The 19,027-nt window shown below is 42.7% G+C and overlaps 1 protein-coding gene across 4 annotated transcripts in view; it reads right to left on the bottom strand.

Annotated features, from left to right (window-relative positions):
• LOC112228218 (vasodilator-stimulated phosphoprotein-like) overlaps positions 1–18,497 on the bottom strand; it is a 41,006-nt gene extending 22,509 nt beyond the window's left edge. For 2 of the 4 annotated variants that reach the window (XM_024393370.2, XM_024393374.2), the window contains exons 1-4: positions 18,268–18,497; positions 6,972–7,143; positions 1,241–1,421; positions 682–748 (exon numbers count right to left, since the gene is read on the bottom strand). In XM_024393370.2, the coding sequence (XP_024249138.2) occupies positions 682–748; positions 1,241–1,421; positions 6,972–7,143; positions 18,268–18,272 (425 nt within the window). In that variant the 5' untranslated portion in view covers positions 18,273–18,497. Of the gene's footprint in view, positions 1–681; positions 749–1,240; positions 1,422–6,971; positions 7,144–16,293; positions 16,319–17,269; positions 17,793–18,267 lie in introns of those variants that run through there. The other 2 variants (XM_024393371.2, XM_024393372.2) reach the window with 2 other exon arrangements.
• Between the last annotated feature and the right edge of the window lie 530 nt (positions 18,498–19,027).

The raw sequence follows: 19,027 nt of genomic DNA, 5'->3' as shown, positions 1-19,027 counted from the left end.
TGTACCTATGATGAAAATTACAGGCCTCTCATCTTTTTAAGTGGGAGAACTTGCACAATTAGTGGCTGACTAAATTATTTTTTGCCCCACTATGCTTAATGCCATTCCTTTACTTAGATGTGTGTATTGTTGTGAAACAGTTAGATGTTAGTTGTTAGATATTACTGCACTGTTGGAGCTAGAAACACAAGCATTTCGCTACACAGCCTCCGAAACACGACCTCACCACACTGCTCCTTGACACATTGCTCGCTTAACCCGTAAGCCATCTGCACCAATGTGTCGGAGGAAACACCGTACATCTGGTGACCGAAGTTAGCATGCATGTGCCTGGCAACCACTAGGAGTCGCTAGAACGCGATGGGACAAGGACATCCCAGCCAGCCAAACCCTCCCCTAACCCGGACAATGCTGGGCCAATTGTGTGCCACCTCATGGGTCTGCAATGCAGTGCCTTAGACCACTGCGCCACTCGGGAGGCGCAGAGTGTTTAAGACATATAAAAAGTGTGAAGTTGTAAGGTAGAGAGTGTGTTTTACTAATAATTGTGCACAAGCAATATGAAGATGTGGGTAAGTTGGTATGCAACAGGAACATTATTAACCAGGAGCTATAGAGAACTTATATTTGGTGCTGTACTACTCAGCACCTGAAGAAACCCTAAAATCATGTGAACGGTACCTCCTCTGCTGCTCCAGCTCCTCTGGGGAGGGTCCATTCTGGACAGGGCGAGGGAGAGAGGAGTATCCTGAGGATAGAAAAAGACAACGAGTGAGTGAGTAATGTGTATTTTAGCAGTCCTGTTTAAATGCATTTTTTAAGTATCTTTCCTTTCTCCCTTTCTGACAAAATCTATCCAATGGTGTTAGGTAAAGGCTGGAATCCTTAATGGTGAAACAGCCACGTTCGTTTGCGATATTAGAAGAAGTGGCTGCAGACAACAAATACTGTTTTTCCTCTGACATCACTGTAAAAAAAATATCACGTTGCGCGACGCTCCTCACCTCCGCTTCGACAAAAAAAACAAAAAAACAATGGTGGTGAGGTGGACAGTGGTGCAGTTTCCCCTACTGCGGATTCCAGATCACTGATTGCAGCAAGAAAGAAATAACAGGCGAGCGACCTTCCGCTCAATTTATTTAAAATTCACAGTGAACACAAAATGCGTCTCACGTTCATTTATTTTTCAATATATATTTTTGGTATGCATTGTATTTTTCTCCTATATTGTGGGTCATACCCGAGTCGCCGAGAGCACTCAACACCTCCAGGGCGTGCATCATGCCGTTGGCAAAGAGGGTGGCGTCCTCTTTGCTGCCGAAGTTCAGCCCCCACACCTGCCGGGCGTCCCGCCACTGGTGGAAGTTGGTTGTGGCCTGATTGTACTTCAGCCCCTTGACGATTGGACAGTTGATCACCACCTGGGAGTGTCAGGCAGGAAGTAAAAGACAATGAGAAACTATGAGTGGAATGAGAGTATGCATTCACTGAGAGAATGTGTGTGTGGAATATAGCATGTGTAGGTACGTAAACACTGGAGAGAGAACCTAGATTGTATTTGTACCTTGTATTTCAAAATGGTTTAATCCTTGTATCCCTTCATGCTCAACTAGTGCTACAGTCAGTGCCTTGCAAAATGATTCATTCCCCTTTGGTATTACAACCTGTAATTTACATTTATTTTTATTTTTTGTAATGGACATCCACAAAATAGTCAATTTGTGAAGTAAAATGGAGCAGAAAAAAAATTGTTTAAAAATTATTTTAAAAAACAAAAAAACGGAGCGTGCATATGTATTCACTCTCACCACTAAGGAAAGGGCACCACCAAGCAGGCAGCACCATGAAGCCCAAGGAGCTCTCCAAACAGGTCAGGGACAAAGTTGTGGAGAAGTATGTGGGAGACTCAAACATATGGAAGAAGGTTCTCTGGTTAGATGAGATTAAAATTGAGCTTTTGGGCCATCAAGGAAAACACTATGTCTGGCGCAAACCAAACACCTCTCATCACTCAGAGAACACCATCCCCACAGTGAAGCATGGTGGTGGCAGCATCATGCCGTGGGGATGTTTTTCCATCGGCAGGGAATGGGAAACTGGTAAGAACTGAAGGAATGATGGATGGCGCTAAATACAGGGAAATTCTTGAGGGAAACCTGTTTCAGTCTTCCAGAGATTTGAGACTGGGATGGAGGTTCATCTTCCAGCAGGACAAAGACCCTAAGCATACTGCTAAAGCAACACTCAAGTGGTTTAAGGGGAAACATTTAAATGTCTTGGAATGGTCTAGTCAAAGCCCAGACCTCAATCCAATTGAGAATCTGTGGTATGACTTAAAGATTGCTGTACACCAACGGAACCCATCCAACTTGAAGGAGCTAGAGCAGTTTTGCCTTGAAGAATAGGCAGAAATCCCAGTGGCTAGATATGCCAAGCTTAGAGACTTGCAGCTGTAATTGCTGCAAAATTCTTAAGGTTAGCCATTAACTCTGAATGGTTAATGGGTAAGGTTTAGAATATGCTTAGAATAAATATTTGAAAAATAACTTTCTATCACTGGATTTGAACATGCAACCTTTTGAACCAGAGGCAGATGCTTATACCCATCCACAACACTACTTGAAGGTAACAGCGCTCACTGTTTCCCCTAGTGTCCCGTTTCCATATCTCCTCCCTACATCCTCAGACATGGATGGACGTTGAATACTGACTTGTATCACGGGTGACCTGCCTGGCCCCATCTGTGGAATCAGTGAAGCGGAGGTGCATTTGAAAACAGAGCTATTAGTGAAACTGTGCTAATATGCTAGGCTAAGTCTCTCGTGTCACTTGTGCTACTAGTAGTGTGGACCCTTCCATTGCCCTTACCAAAGCAATAGAGCTTTTGTAAACTGTGCTAAGATGCTAGGCTAAACTAAACTAAAAGTTGGTTAAAGTTAGGCTAGGCTACACTAGGTCTCTTTCGTCTTAGTGTGGGTCCTCCACTACCCTAGTGTGAGAGGAAGGTGTTAGTGCGAAAGCAGAGGTAGTGACACACAGTAAACAGAAGTGAGATAGGGAAGCCAGAGAGAAAGAGGAAGACATCTGACACATACAACCCAAACTATACTAATGACACTAACCTCAAGGAGCAGAGGCTGATGGCTGCATGTTCACAGTCTGCAGCAGACAGACAAATGACAAAGCCTAACTACAAATCTCTGAGTGTGACAGGGCAAGGAAGCACCAAGGGGACTGGTTCCCATATGGTGTTATAGCAACACTCACAAGATTTACAGATCAGTTTGTCTAATAATGTTCAAGTCAGTCAGACTCTCCAAAGAGGTTCCAGACCAGTAGTAAAAATGTTACCCTCCAAGTACCGCATTGTTGTCTCGTGTATGTGTATGTACAGTAACAGTCAAAAGTTTGGACACACCTAATCATTCAAGGGTGTTTATTTTCACTCTTTTCTACATTGTAAAATAATAGAGACATTAAAACTATGAAATAACACATATGGAATCATGTAGTCACCAAATAAAAATATTTTATATTTGAGGTTCTTCAAAGCAGCCACACTTTGCCTTGAAAGCTTTGCACTCTTGGCATTCTCTCAACCAGCTTCATGACCTGGAATGCATTTCAATTAACAGGTGTGCCTTGTTAAAAGTTACATTTGTGGAATTTCTTTCCTTCTTAAATGAGCCAATCAGTGGTGTTGTGACAAGATATGGGTGGTATACAGAAGATAGACATATTTGGACCAAGACCAAGTCCATATTATGGCAAGAACAGCTCAAATAAGCAAAGAGAAATGACAGTCCATCATTACTTTAAGACATGTCAGTCAATTCAAGTGCAGTTGCAAAAACCATCAAGCGCTATGATGAAACTGGCTCTCATGAGGACTGCCACAGGAAAGACCCAGAGTTACCTCTGCTGCAGAGGATGAGTTCATTAGAGTTACCAGCATCAGTAATTGCAACCCAAATAAATGCTTCAGAGCTCAAGTAACAGACACATCAACATCAACTGTTCAGAGGAGACTGTGTGAACCAGGCCTTCATGATCGAATTGCTGCAAAGAAACCACAACTAAAGGACGCCAATAAGAAGAAAAGACTTGCTTGGGTCAAGAAACAAGAGCAATGGACATTAGACCGGTGGAAATCTGTCCAACCGCCTTGTCTTTGTGACACAGAGTAGGTGAACGGATGATCTCCGCATTTGTGGTTCCCACCGTGAAGCATGGATGTGTTATGGTGTGGGGGTGCTTTGCTGGCGATACTGTCTGTGATTGAATTCTAAATCAAGGTACACTTAACCAAAATGGCTACCACAGCATTCTGCAGCGATATGCCATCCCATCTGGTTTGCGCTCAGTGGGACTATCATTAGTTTTTCAACAGGACAATGACCCAAATCACACCTCCAGGCTGTGTAAGGGCTATTTCACCAAGAAGGAGAGTGATGGAGTGCCTCATTAGATCACCTGGCCTCCACAATCACCTGACCTCAACCCAATTGAGATGGTTTGGGATGATCTTCATTTTTTTAAAGAAGAAAAAACGTATTTAAATCTTATTAAATCTTAAATTCTTATACAATGACGGCCTACACCGGCCAAACCCGGACGATGCTGGGCCAATTGTGTGCCGCCCTATGGGACTCCCAATCACAGACGGTTGTGATACAGCCTGGAGTTTTATTAATTGAACCTTTATTTAACTAGGCAAGTCAGTTAAGAACAAATTATTATTTACAATGACGACTTACACCGGCCAAACCCGGACAACGCTGGTGCAATTGTGTGCCGCAAAGTGAAGGAAAAGCAGCCGACAAGTGCTCAGCATATGTGGGAACGCCTTCAAGACTGTTGGAAAAGCATTCTAGGTGAAGCTGGTTGAGAGAATGCCAAGAGTGTGCAAAGTCAAGGCAAAGTGTGGCTATTTTGAAGAATCTAAAGTATTACTACATGATTCCATATGTGTTATTTCATAGTGTGTCGTCTTCACTATTATTCTACAATAGAAAATAGTAAAAATAAAGAAAAACCCTTGAATTAGTAGGTGTCCAAACTCTTTGACTGGTACTGTAAGTGTAAATATACACACAGTGCTTTCAGAGAGTATTCTAACCCCTTGACTTTTTATACATTTTGTTGTGTTACAAAGTGGGATTAAAATTGAATTGTCATTCTTTGTCAATGATCTACCCAAAATACTCTAATGTCAATGTTCAAGAAAAATTCAAACATTTGTAAAACATTCATAAAAAAACATATCTTAATTCGATAAGTATTCAACACCCTGAGTCAATTCATGTTATTATCAACTTTGTGGGTAAATCTAAGAGTTTTACACACCTGGATTGTGCAACATTTGCCCATTATTATTTTCCAAATTATTCAAGCTCTGTCAGATTTGTTGTTGAAAATTGCTAGACAACCATTTTCAGGTATTGCCATAGATTTCCAAGCAGATTTAAGTCAAACTGTAACCATGTAACTCAGGAACATTCACTCTATTCTTGGTAAGCAACTCCAGTGTAGACTTGGCCTTGTGTTTTAGGTTATTGTCCTACTGAAAGGTGAAATCATCTCCCAGTCTCTGGTGGAAAGCAGACAACCAGGCTTGCAGACTAGGATTTTGCCTGTGCTTAGCTCCATTCCGTTACTTTTTTTAACCTGAAAAACTCTCCAGTCCTTAACGATTACAAGCATACCCAAAACATGATGCAGCCACCACTATGCTTGAAAATATGGAGAGTGGTACTGAATAAAGTGTTGTATTGAATTTGAATATAACACTTCGCATTCAGGACAAAAAGTGATTTGCTGCGACACATTATTTTGAAGTATTACTTTAGTGCGTAGTTGCAAACAGGATGCATGTTTTCGAAATATTTTTATTCTGTACAGGCTTCCTTTTTTTCACTTTGTGAATTAGGCAAGTATTGTGGCGTAACTACAATGTTGTTGGTCCACCTTCAGTGTCCTCCTATCACAGCCATTAAACTCTGTAACAGTTTTAAAGTCCCCATTGGCCTCATGGTGAAATCCCTGAGCCGTTTCCTTCCTCTCCGGCAAGTGAGTTAGGAAGGAAGCCTGTATCTTTGTAGTGACTGGGTGTATTGATACACCACCCAAAGTGCAATTAATAACTCCATAATGCTCAAAGGGATATTCAAGTGCCCGTATTGGTTAGGCATTGGAAGACCTCCCTGATCTTTGTGGTTGAATTAATGCTTGTAATTCTCTGCTTGACTGAGGGACCGGACCTTACAGATGATTGTATGTGTGGTACAGAGATGAGGTAGTCATTTCCAAATTATGTTAAAAACAAATTATTGCAGATAAGAGTCCAAGTAACTTGTGATTTGATAAGCAAATTTTTACTCCTGAACTTATTTAGACTTGCCATAACAAAGGGGTTGAATACTTATTGATTCAAGACATCACAGATTTTTATTTAATACATTTGTAAACAACTTGAAAAACATAATTCCACTTTGACATTATGGGGTATTATGCATAGGGCAGTGACAAAAAAATCTCAATATAATCCATTATAAATTCAGGCTCTAACACAACAAAATGTGGAAAAAGTCAAGGGGTGTGAATACTTTCAAAGGCACTGTGTCTTTACAGTATATACTGTAAAATGTGTTTGATCTTGATGAGCCACCATAGTTGTTCCTCCCAACCTCATAACAGCTGTTGTAGCCATTATAGATACCCACTGGGCATACACTGGTTGAATCAACATTGTTTCCACATAATTTCAATTAAATGATGTTGAACCAACGTGGAAAAGACATTGAATTGACATCTGTGCCCAGTAGTTTGATTAGTGAGAAGTCGGACAGAAATACTTGATGAAAGACGTGAAAGCTTAAAAAAAGTCAAACAAAAAACAGCTATTTTGCTCAATCGAATATCTGACAGTGCCTCCTAGGAATTTCTCTGTTCATGGTGTGTACACTAGTTACCTGCTGGTCGGCCTGAATCTTGCGTCCCACCACTCGGAATGTGTTGGCCACGGGGTTGTGGTAGATCTGGACCCTGCTGAAGGCCTGGCCCCCTGTGCCTGCTGGCACCCAGCGCTTGTTAGCATCATCGTACAGCATGACCGTGGCCCGCGCCTGGCAGATACTGGACTCACTGAGAGAGAAAGATGGAGGAGAGAGGGAAAGGAATAGAAGGGTAGAGGAGAGGAGAGGGACAGAGAGAGAGATGAATAGGGAAAGGGTGGCAGAGAGATAAAGAGATGAAGGAAGAGAGATGAAGAGAGATAAACAGGGAGTGTGTGGAGGGGAAGAAAGAGGGAAGGAGTTAATTCAGTCATCTCCGACAAGGAAATAATGAGATAGCCCATATCTGGGTTTTGAGTGCAGTTAATGCACTGTTGTGGACATTGCTTTGTTGTCGATGTTGCTTTATGGCAGTAAGAGCAAGACGAGGAACTTCAGGACGCCTAAAAGAGCTTACGAAGCAATGTTTTACAGTAAACATATGATCACGAGTGACTTTTTAGCACCATTTTTCTGGAAGCTGTGCTGCGACATTTCCCCCACGTGGGCCAGGCCCCTATCCATTTGAGTGACAGCATGGAAGGTATACAGAACCCTTGACCTTTTCCACATTTTGTTACGTTACAGCCTTATTCTAAAATGGATTAAAAAAAATTCTCTCCTTATCAAGCGACACACAATACCCCATAATGACAAAGCAAAAACAGGTTTTTAGAAATTAGTGCAAATTTATCAAATAAAAAAACCTGAAATATTACACATGCATAAGTATTCAGACCCTTTACTCAGTACTTTGTTAAAGCACCTTTGGCAGCGATTACAGCCTTGAGTCTTTTTGGGTATGACACTACAAGCTTGGCACACTTGTATTTGGGGAGTTACTCCCATTCTGCACAGCTATTTTCAGGTCTCTCCAGAGATGTTCGATCGGGTTCAAGTCCGGGCTCTGGCTGGGACACTCAAGGAAAGAGAGACTTGTCCCGAAACCACTCCTGCGTTGTCTTGGCTGTGTCCTTAGGGTCGTTGTCCTGTTGGAAGGTGAACCTTCACCCCGGTTTGACGTCCTAAGCGCTCTGGAGCAGGTTTTCATCAAGACTCTGTATTTTTCTCCATTTATCTTTCCCTCGATCCTGACTAGTCTCCCAGTCCCTGCCATTAAATTTTTAGGGGGTAAACTCCAAATGAGCTGTCAAGTGCCTTTCACTGAGGAGTGGCTTCTGTCTGGCCATTCTACCATAAAGGCCTGATTAGTGGAGTGCTGCAGAGATGGTTGTCCTTCTGGAAGATTTTCCCATCTCCAGAGGAACTCTGGAGCTCTGTCAGAGTGACAATCAGGTTCTTGGTCACTTCAATGACCAAGGCCCTTCCCCCCCGATTGCATTAGGAAGAGTCTTGGTGGTTCCAAACTTATTCTGTTTAAGAATGATGAGGCCACTGTGTTCTTGGGGACCTTCAATGCTGCAGACATTTTTTGGTACCCTTCCCCAGATCGGTGTCTCCACACAATCCTGTCTTGGAGCTCTATGGACAATTCCTTTGATCTCATGGCTTGGTTTTTGCACAGTCAACTGTGCTATATATAGACAGGTGTGTGCCTTTCCAAATCATGCCCAATCAATTTACAGGCTACTTGAGGTAATCTGTACATGTAGGTGAGGGCGAAGTGACTATGCATAGGTAACAAACAAACAGCGAGTAGCAGTGGTGATTTTTATGATTTGTTCAGCAGTCTAATGGCTTAGGGGTAGAAGCTGTTGATGAGCCTTTTGGTCCTAGACTTGGCGCTCCGGTACCGCTTTCCGTGTGGTAGCAGAGAAAACAGTCTATAACTTGGGTGACTGGAGTCTCTTACAATTTTATGGCCTTTCCTCTGACGCCACCTATTATATAGGTCCTGGATGGCAGGAAGCTTGGCCCCAGTGATGTACTGGGCCATTCGCACTACCCTCTGTAGTGTCTTACGGTCAGATGTCGAGCAGTTGCCATACCAGGCGGTGATGCAACCGGTCAGGCTGCTCTCGATGGTGCAGCTGTATATCTTTGAGGATCTGGGGACCCGTCGTCCGGGTTAGGGAGGGTTTGGCCGGTAGGGATATCCTTGTCTCATCGCTCACTAGCAACTCCTGTGGCGGGCCGTGTTTCCGCCGACACATTAGTGCGGCTGGCTTCCGGGTTGGATGCGCGCTGTGTTAAGAGGACGCATGGCCTTCGTCTCTCCTGAGCCCGTACGGGAGTTATAGCAAAGAGACAATATAGTAGCTACTAACAATTGGATACCACGAAATTGGGGAGAAAGGGGGGTAAAGTTAAAAAATAAATAAATAAAAAATTACATATACCTGAGAACCGTCAGATCCGACCCGTGACATTATTTAGAACTCTTGACCCCGCTCGGGTCCCAGATCGGATCTTCGGGTATAGTCCACGAAGACCTCTACTAACAACTACTGGATGACAAGTATAACAAATGTACTGTATAATCTCTTTCAGAGTGTGCCTTTGTGGAATCGCTTTCTCAGACTCTGCTACCATGCAAGGTCACACGCGGCGTCGCCACAGTAACGCGTGTGAGAAAGTCTCAGCTACTTCCTCCTCCTCGGCAGTGTGAGACGTGAAACAATCCCCGACTTCCCGGGGAATTTGAGCCCTGAACACTTCCTACTCTCACAAACTGCTGCCTAATATGGTCTGGCTCAGTGCCCTTGGCTTGCCTATCGACACACTGGCATACACAAAGGCATACACACTGCAAACATACACACAGGCATACACACTGCAAACATACACACAGGCATACACACAGCAGGCATACACACACACAGGCACACACACACACACACACACACACACACACACACACAGGCACACACACACACACACACACACACACACACACACACACAGGCACACACACACACACACACACACACACACACACAGGCACACACACACAGGCATACACACAGGCATACACACAGGCATACACACACACACACACACACGCATAGGCACACACACACACACACGCATACACACACACGCACACACACACACAGGCATACACACAGGCATACACACACAGGCATACACACACACAGGCATACACACACACAGGCATACACACGCATAGGCACACACACAGGCATACACACACACAGGCATACACACACATACACACACACAGGCATACACACGCATACACACACACAGGCATACACACACACACAGGCATACACACACACACAGGCATACACACACACAGGCATACACACACACACACACACACACAGGCATACACACATACACACACACAGGCATACACACACACACACACACAGGCATACACACACACACACACACACACACAGGCACACACACACACACACAGGCATACACACACACACACACAGGCATACACACACACACACACACACACAGGCATACACACACACACAGGCACACACACACAGGCATACACACACACAGGCAGGCACACACACACACAGGCATACACACACACAGGCATACACACACACAGGCATACACACACACAGGCATACACACACACAGGCATACACACACACACAGGCATACACACACACAGGCATACACACACACACAGGCACACACACAGGCATACACACACACAGGCATACACACACACAGGCATACACACACACAGGCATACACACACAGGCATACACACACACAGGCATACACACACACAGGCATACACACACACAGGCATACACACAGGCATGCCTATCGACACAGGCATATACAAAGGCATACACACTGTAAACATACACACAGGCATACACACAGACAAAAGGTGCAAACGTCAAATGTACACCAGGATATGCACCCCCCCCAAAAAAACACCCAAAAAGCATGCACACAGGCACACACAGAAGGCATTATGTTCTGAGGTGGTGGGATTTAATCTTATTTCAATCTACCTCAATTAGGCAGAGAATTTCTGCCATCTATTATGCTACATTATCTGACAGGCATTTGATTGAGTACAGTGATAAACAAAAACATTATGACATCAACCTAAATTCTGAAGGTTCTTTAATGAAAAATTATGACATGACTGCATAACTGTTTCGGAGACACCATTTAACCTAAAAGGCTATCTGAAAAACAACAATGTGACAAAAGTCAACTGTAATATGCAGTCAGATATGAAAGGGTTGAAGACTAAAAACAGTATCTGATGCTCAGGTCTACCTAAAGGCAGTGCAAATTCCTGTTCCTCAAGTGTGCGTGTGTGTGCGCGCCTTTCAACTCAACCCATTTTCCCTGTCTTCACCCACATCTCCCTCCCTCCACCTCTCTTGGTTTCTAGGAGTTGTTCTGTATCTGGGGTTGAGTTTGTTTACAGAACCCATGGTGCCTGTGGACACTGTGTGTGTGTGTGTGTGTGTGTGTGTGTGTGTGTGTGTGTGTGTGTGTGTGTCCAGCCCTGCAGCAGTGACAACAAACACAGGTCAAACACACACCAGTGCTGCATAGAAAGTCTGACAGAGACACACAGGTAATTGAAACACCCACATACAATAGTATAGCCACTAAAGTTATTGAATGTGTCTAAGAACAGCGGCAAGTGTGTTTAGGGCTTACTTTAAGTTCTCTCAATGTACCCTAAAATACAGAGACTGTAAATCAGAGAGCCTGACTCAACTACAGTGTTGACTTGATCTTTGAGTACTGACAGATTTAGCGTTCTGCTCAGTACATATCCAAGGCCAAATGTGCTGTATGCTACTGAGAGGTCATATTATCATCACTTTCACACGGTTTTGTCTTTGTGTCTAAGCTTAGACAGGAAGTACACATTCATGTGCGCACACGCAAGCAGTCAGACACTAGTTGAGAGACAGACAGACACTAGTTGACAGAGACACAGAGACATTGCCAGATGGTGGTAGAGGTGTGAAAATAATTGATGGAGTGGCTACAGAATGAGACATGCGATGAGTGGAGTGTAGACACAAATTCAGTGTTGGTGCCACTGCAACTTCCTGCTCACTAGGGGAATGAATGCTATCAAACACACTGGGTGAGCATTAGGGTGAAGTTGCCTAGATGCTGATCTTGAGTGAGTTAAGCATTTTCCCCACTGATGGTTAAGGTTAGGTCCAGATCTGATCCTAGATCTGTACCTACTAGGGGACATTTCACTCCAGAGCCTTGTTCACTGGGAAATGCTTTCAAACACACTGGGTTAGCTCTTATCAGCTCTTATAAATATAAAACAAACCACACTGAGTAAACCAAACATTAAAAACACCTTCCTAATATTGAGTTGTTTTTGTTCAATGTCATAAACCGGATAGTCATATGCCTGGCTCTAGGTTAAGGAAATTCCATCTCCATGCACTTTAGTCATAAACCTCATCAATAGGCCATAGAAATGAGGGCCTCCAGAGCGCCAGCTGTGCCACCAGAGACTCTGGGGTCACGCCCAGGCTCTGTCGCAACCGGCCGCGACCAGGAGGACCGTGGGGCGACGCACAATTGGCCTAGCATTGTCCGGGTTAGGGAGGGTTTGGCTGGTAGGGATATCCTTGTCTCATCGCGCACCAGCGACTCCTGTGGCGGGCCGGGCGCAGTGCACGCTAACCAAGGCTGCCAGGTGCACGGTGTTTCCTCCGACACATTGGTGTGGCTGGCTTCCGGGTTGGCTGCACACTGTGTTAAGAAGCAGTGCGGCTTGGTTGGGTTATAGACCATGGAAATGGTCTATAGTTTGGTTTATTACAAAGTTAATACAATGCACCAAAATTGCTTTCAAAGATATATTTATATTACAAGTGGGGATATATAGAAGGTGGGTTAGAAGGTGGGTGTCATAAAAGATTATGATTGATGTGTATGGTTGTCATTAGTTGTAGCACTGAGATAACAGAAACCAGCTAGCCACCATCGTTCCTCTAAAAGGGTGAGTCAAAGATGATGATATTTTTGTAGAGGTTTCCAAGATCGTTTGTAATAATTTAAAGAGGTTTCCTGTCATTAGCTCCTTCCTTTTGTCAGTATTTCAGAAAGCTGGATTAGAAATACCTGGTTTGTGACTGAAACAGAGATAGACTACCTGGATATATCCAATAAGTAGTTCTCATTTGAGTTCTCTGTTGCAAAACGTTTTTAAAATGTTTTCTGCTGCGTGGCGTACTGACCACAACCCTGGCAGGTCATCCATCATATTGCATTTAAGCTTCTCAAATACTTTCAGATCAGTGCAGAATAAGTAGAGGAGACAAGGAGATGAAGCCACTTCTGAGTAGAGGCTCACCCCAAAAAGAGGAACCAGAGCTAGCATTAAATGAGCCAACTCACACCCTGACTCACTCTAGCCAGGTCACTGGTCTGTTCGTGCTGTTTAGCCAACTCCTATTGCCAACTATGAATGTGGCCTGGGTGACACAGTGTTTCAGCCACAGACTGTCTGACTTCACTCTGAAAACAAATAAATGCATAGAGACACAGAATATTCCAACCTATAGAGCATTATACAAACACTCACAACTCCACCTTCAAACTAACTTTACAATTCAAGAAAGACAGGCTTTCTGTATAAACCTATAATGGATAGCGAGTAATAGCCTAGTGTCTTTTCACCTTGCTAGCTACCAGTATAAAGGCTATCACTATAATAACGTGAAAACCGAAGGCACCGAGACACTGATACACATAGGCAGAAATAGAGAAGCAAGATGTATTTAAAAATAGAAAGACAGAATTCAAGCGCCTCACACCTTCAAGCCCTGGCTCATGACTTCAGAAATTACTGGAAAAGTTGTATCAACTCGGACAGAAATGTCCCCCACCCTTTGTGTGCTTGTGTGTCCATAATAGTGCATAGTGGCATGTGAGACTGTGTCTGTCTGTTGTACTGCAGAGGTGTGTGTGCGGGTGAGAGAGCGAGCCACCAGTCCTGAGGAGAGGCATGAGTGACAGCTATTTTTAATGTGTGTGACTAACCACGGTCACCTCACTGACAGCCACATACTGAAAGACTCTGCAGCTTGAAGTGTTGTTAATGTGCTGACATCTCTCACAATCAGCCTTTCGTTCCTCATCCTTTCCCATCTGTCTGTTCGCCATACATCCCCTTCAGTCAAGTTTATGAAGCATTTATTTAATGGCGAAGTGATCGTTTGAGTCATATGGGATAGTTTACTATATTGTAAGTAATGTAACTATAACACGTTAGCATGAGTTCTTCTCTCAGCCTGTTTCACCCTTTGTACTTCCTTCCTTTTAGGTTTCTTCCCCTCTCTTGAAAACAGCAGATGCAAACTTTGCATCAGTAGATAGATGGTTGACTAAATCTGACATTTGAGACTGTTTCCTGGACGCTGTTTAAGCTTAGTCCTTGACTATTTCAAATTGAGCAAGCTTTTTTGTCCAGGACTAGGCTTAATCTGTATCCAGGAAACTGTCCCTATCACAGGATACCTGCTTCTCAGACAGCGTTATCATCCATCCACTACTTTATCTATTGACATGTCCATCAGGTTGAATTTCATTTACTGGCAGCATTTCCTGGGGGTTATGACATTAGTCTGCACATGATGTCATGTAATCAAGGATGAGTGTTAATGGAACCTGATTCCCTCTCTGGTGGGGAGCTTTGGGGCCTTCTCCGCTGATACCTCAGGGATTAGGCTTCTGCATTCATCCTCTATAGCTGGCTGAGAGAGGGTCTCTGCTCACACCATTACACCACAGCTGCTGAGATAGTAATGAACTCTAAAGGATGACCTGACCTCTGAGGTCCAACCTTATGGGGGAGATGCACACTGCACAGTGACACATCCATTTCCTTTCTGTATAACAACGCAAATGCATTTAGTCTCTCCCGTTGTGAATAAATACTTTAAGTGTAAGAAAAGCAATTGCTCATACCCTGCAGTAATCCTACACACTAGCATTATGATGTTATCATAGCCTACATCAGGGTTGCCCAATGGGTGGCCTGCGGGCGATTTTATTTGGCACCCCAAGTTCCCAGAGCTAAAAAATAAAAATATGTTTTTATTTTTATAAAAGACTAAAGACACCAGCAAATCAGCTCCTAGCAGTACTGTCACCAGAGTTTCATAACATTTGGGGATCAGTCCTGAAGACCAGAGTCTGATTGGTTTGCAGGTCCAAGAAAAAAATGGCCTTTTCTAAAATATTTTCCTGCAATTCGACATCATATTACATTAGAAAATTATCTTTTACACCACACAAATGTCCAAAATTACAAGCTACTTTGACATTGACATACTAAGCTCAATAAAATTAAAGACCCATTTCTTAAGTGCAACCAATAGCATAGGCCCATGAAGAGTGGAGGAAATTAGTCCACCAACTATCCATTGGCACTCACATATCCAAACTGTTTTTTCCCGCAATTGTATTTTGAAATATTGAAAAAGACCTTTTAGCAGCCACCTGCTGTTCACTGACAACCACATCTCAACAATCAGGATGTTTGATATTTGCTACACGGGCTGCCCAATTGCGGGACTCCCGACTGTAGGGCTATGCGCTCGCAATGTGACAAAACACAATCTACAGCAATTTTCCACAAGGCCAAATAATCAACACTTATTATTATTAAATCCAATGGATTGTGGTCAGTGACCCAATATGGAGGTTATTTAGTTGGTTGTCCTACTGTTACAATAATATTTTAAATTATCTATGAGCAAGTAGCCTAGCCAACAAAGATGTCAGATGACTTGAATAGCATATGGGAAGTGTAAAAATGTGTATTTGCATAAGTAGGCTAGGTGACTGAAATGCATCAGAAAAGGAAAACATCAGGGAAGCTCATTAGGTAGGCTATAGGTGTGTGTAGAGAAGATCTGCATTGATTTTAATTGTTTGACTAATGACTAATCACTCACCTCAACTTAGCTAACTTATTTATCAAGTGGAGTTCCCATGCTTGTCCTAAAGTAGTGCAATGATGCTGTCCCAATCAAAACAGTGCTGGAATTATCAGTTGACCAAACGTGGCAATTGTTTTACATCTAGTATTATTGACATTATAACGAGTGGTGAAGTGCTGTTTGTTTAGGTAGCCTACCAGAGCATAATTATTTATTATTATTACATCATTTCTGAATGAATGTTGGTGCCGACATGCAGCCTATTGAATAAAATAATTTTAGAATATACATACAATGCACAATACATACATCCAAATTGCACTATTGCCTATGGCACAATGAAAATGTTCTATTTTTTAAAACCTAAAACACAAAATTAGGCCTACCTTATAAGTGATCACTGTCAATCTTGAATGCTAATTCTTCAAGTAGTACAGGTGAAACGTCCATGCTGCATGAAATGCCAACCATTTGATCCCAAGCAATTTCACGGAAATATGCATTTCGATCCTCTTGAATGATGTAGGTTAATCAGCCTAACTACGGTTTCATCGAATGTTAGAGAAGATGGAGTTTAACACAGCCACCTGTATTTTGTTTCAATCAAAGCATATTCAACATTTCAGCACAAGAAATTACGTGGTGTTTTAGTATAAGAGTAGCCGAACATTATCATGCTATTATAATCGGTTTGTTATGTAGAATACTAATGAATCATTAAGTGATCTTGCTAGACATGGCACCATTCTGAAAAGTGGCGGATTATAAAGGTTGGATGAATTTGGGAGTTTCACGGAACCATAGCTAAATGAACTAAACCGCGCAAACTTTTTTTTTTTACACCATAGCAGGAGCGCCAAAGATTCTGGGCTGACCCAAAATTATTTCGGGCTAATGCCACGAAAGCCAGGCCCTAGTGACCTCCCTGGTTCAAAGTGAATTTAATTTAGGAAATCTGTTCCAAAGTATTCTCACGCAGAACAGAGAGATAAAGGTGATCGTACAAATGTACGCAAGGTTTGAAAGGATTGTTTTAGTCAGATATATTTGTTTGGGCTTCTTGCAGAGTACAAGTTATTTGTAATTATGTTCTGACCCCTGACCATCCAATTAAGAAAATTTAAAAAAATCGACCTGCGGCTGAATCTAGTTGATGATTAACCCAATATTGGACCAAATGTGCCTAACGATACTTCTTAGTTCAAGGACATTACATGTTCTAAGCGTCGAATTGGCTCTCCGGAAGCCAAAACACCCCATCTAAACGTGAACCGATTCTCAATTGTGGTACAGATATATAAACAAATCAATTACCTTCATATAACATCAAAATAATTTCACAAATGCAAAATACACACTTACTGTTTCAACACAGTTTCAGCCGAAAGTATTTCTCAGTGACAACACGTTTGTGGAGTCTTCTATTTTACACACAGGAGTTCGGAGATGCAGGTAGATAATTGCACAAGTAGTCGTCTGTTTTCCGTAAACAAGCGCTTTAAAGATTAAAATATTGCGGTGTGGGAACCCTGACCCTATAAAAAGGTGTGTATCAAGGTAACCTTTTGTTTTCGAAAATGATTTATTGCTAATATGAAAGATACGGTCCTTTCCAAAAACCATACCTCAAGCGATGTTCAGACCGAGCGTCGCGATTCTTAAAACTCCCCCCTAAAGAAAATGCCTTCGGCCAATGACTCATATGTGTAATTTAATGGAACGGAGAGTCATGAATGATCAAGAGCTAGTTGATGATCCCTGGCCTACATCCTATTATCAAGGCCATAGTGTCTTCAGTGTTAACATCTTCAAGAAGTTGAGTTAGCGAAGTGCCACAGCGAGATGTTTTTAAATCAGAATTTTGTATAATAAGAAGCTTACGTTTGGACCATAACTTGGCTGAAAGCGAGAATCTAGGCTACTGGAGAAAATGTGACATTGCAAATATTTTCCCCTTGAGATAGGCTACAAACTACACTGTATGGGGGCGGGCTATAACCAGTCGTCTAAATATGATAAATAGGCCTACATCTGCAGCAGCCTGAGTATGGTCATGTTTGATCAGATAGGTATAAAACACCGGTAATCTACGTTCACACTATTTTGCTAATGCTATGCCCCACATGTGCATAGCCTAACCATAAATCATGTTCGTAGCCTCTTTTGTTGACCATTTTGTCATTTTGAGAAGAAAAAATAAATGACACGGGAAATTCTACCATTGTGAGGATACAATGTGTTCCTTTATAAAAAAAAGAATCATGACAATTAACATCAAGGTTGCAAACGCGAAATTCTAACATTATAGAATATCGAAACAAAACAGGCAAGTGCACAGATCAGATTTTCCACGCCCTTACCTCATTGTTTGGCGAGACTGCAAATCTTCTCTCCAAAGCTAGATGTTTGGTTTCCGATGAGAAGCCGGTGTGGAAAAATAGAAGACATAAGATATAACGATGGTAAAGATGTGATACACACCATGTATCAATCTAGCCACCCTAATCGGGCTGTGCACGAATGGGCGAAGTAGACAGCAGCACACACCACGACAATTTCCAGGGGTGTATTCACTAGGAACCAAACAGAACGAAACGGGGAGGGATTTACATGCATTTGTCCAATGGAAACTCTCGCGGTATTTCCGTTTGGAGTAAAAAGTTTCCGTGGCAAAACGTTTTGGAATAATGATTGCACCACCGGGTGTATTCATTAGGCCTACGTCTAATGACGTAGGCCATTTGCCGTTTAACAACCAAAAGGAAGCAAACCGAGCAAATGGACCTAAACGGGGAGGGGCCTACCTGAATTTGTCAACTAGAAACTCTCGTTTTCGTTGCAAAGGGTTTTTAGTTTGGAGTAAACGATTTCTGTAGCAAAACGTTTTGCAACACACGAAACCTTTCTAACAGAATCGGAGTACACCCCTCATTCAAAGGAACATCTTTCAATGGATGACTGAATGGAGTAGTGGGGCAAGCTTGTCAAATCCTATCACCAAAGTTTACTCCTGAAACAGAGGCAGAGATTGTTTTGGATCGTGCTAAAGGGGCTACGATTTGAATGGGGAACTATTTTCTTTCACGTGGCGCCAGATTTCGCGTTGATCTGAACGCCCAT

This window comes from Oncorhynchus tshawytscha, linkage group LG30, assembly GCF_018296145.1.
Source record: "Oncorhynchus tshawytscha isolate Ot180627B linkage group LG30, Otsh_v2.0, whole genome shotgun sequence".
NCBI lineage: Eukaryota > Metazoa > Chordata > Actinopteri > Salmoniformes > Salmonidae > Oncorhynchus > Oncorhynchus tshawytscha.
This window is presented reverse-complemented; position numbering and strand designations above follow the sequence as displayed.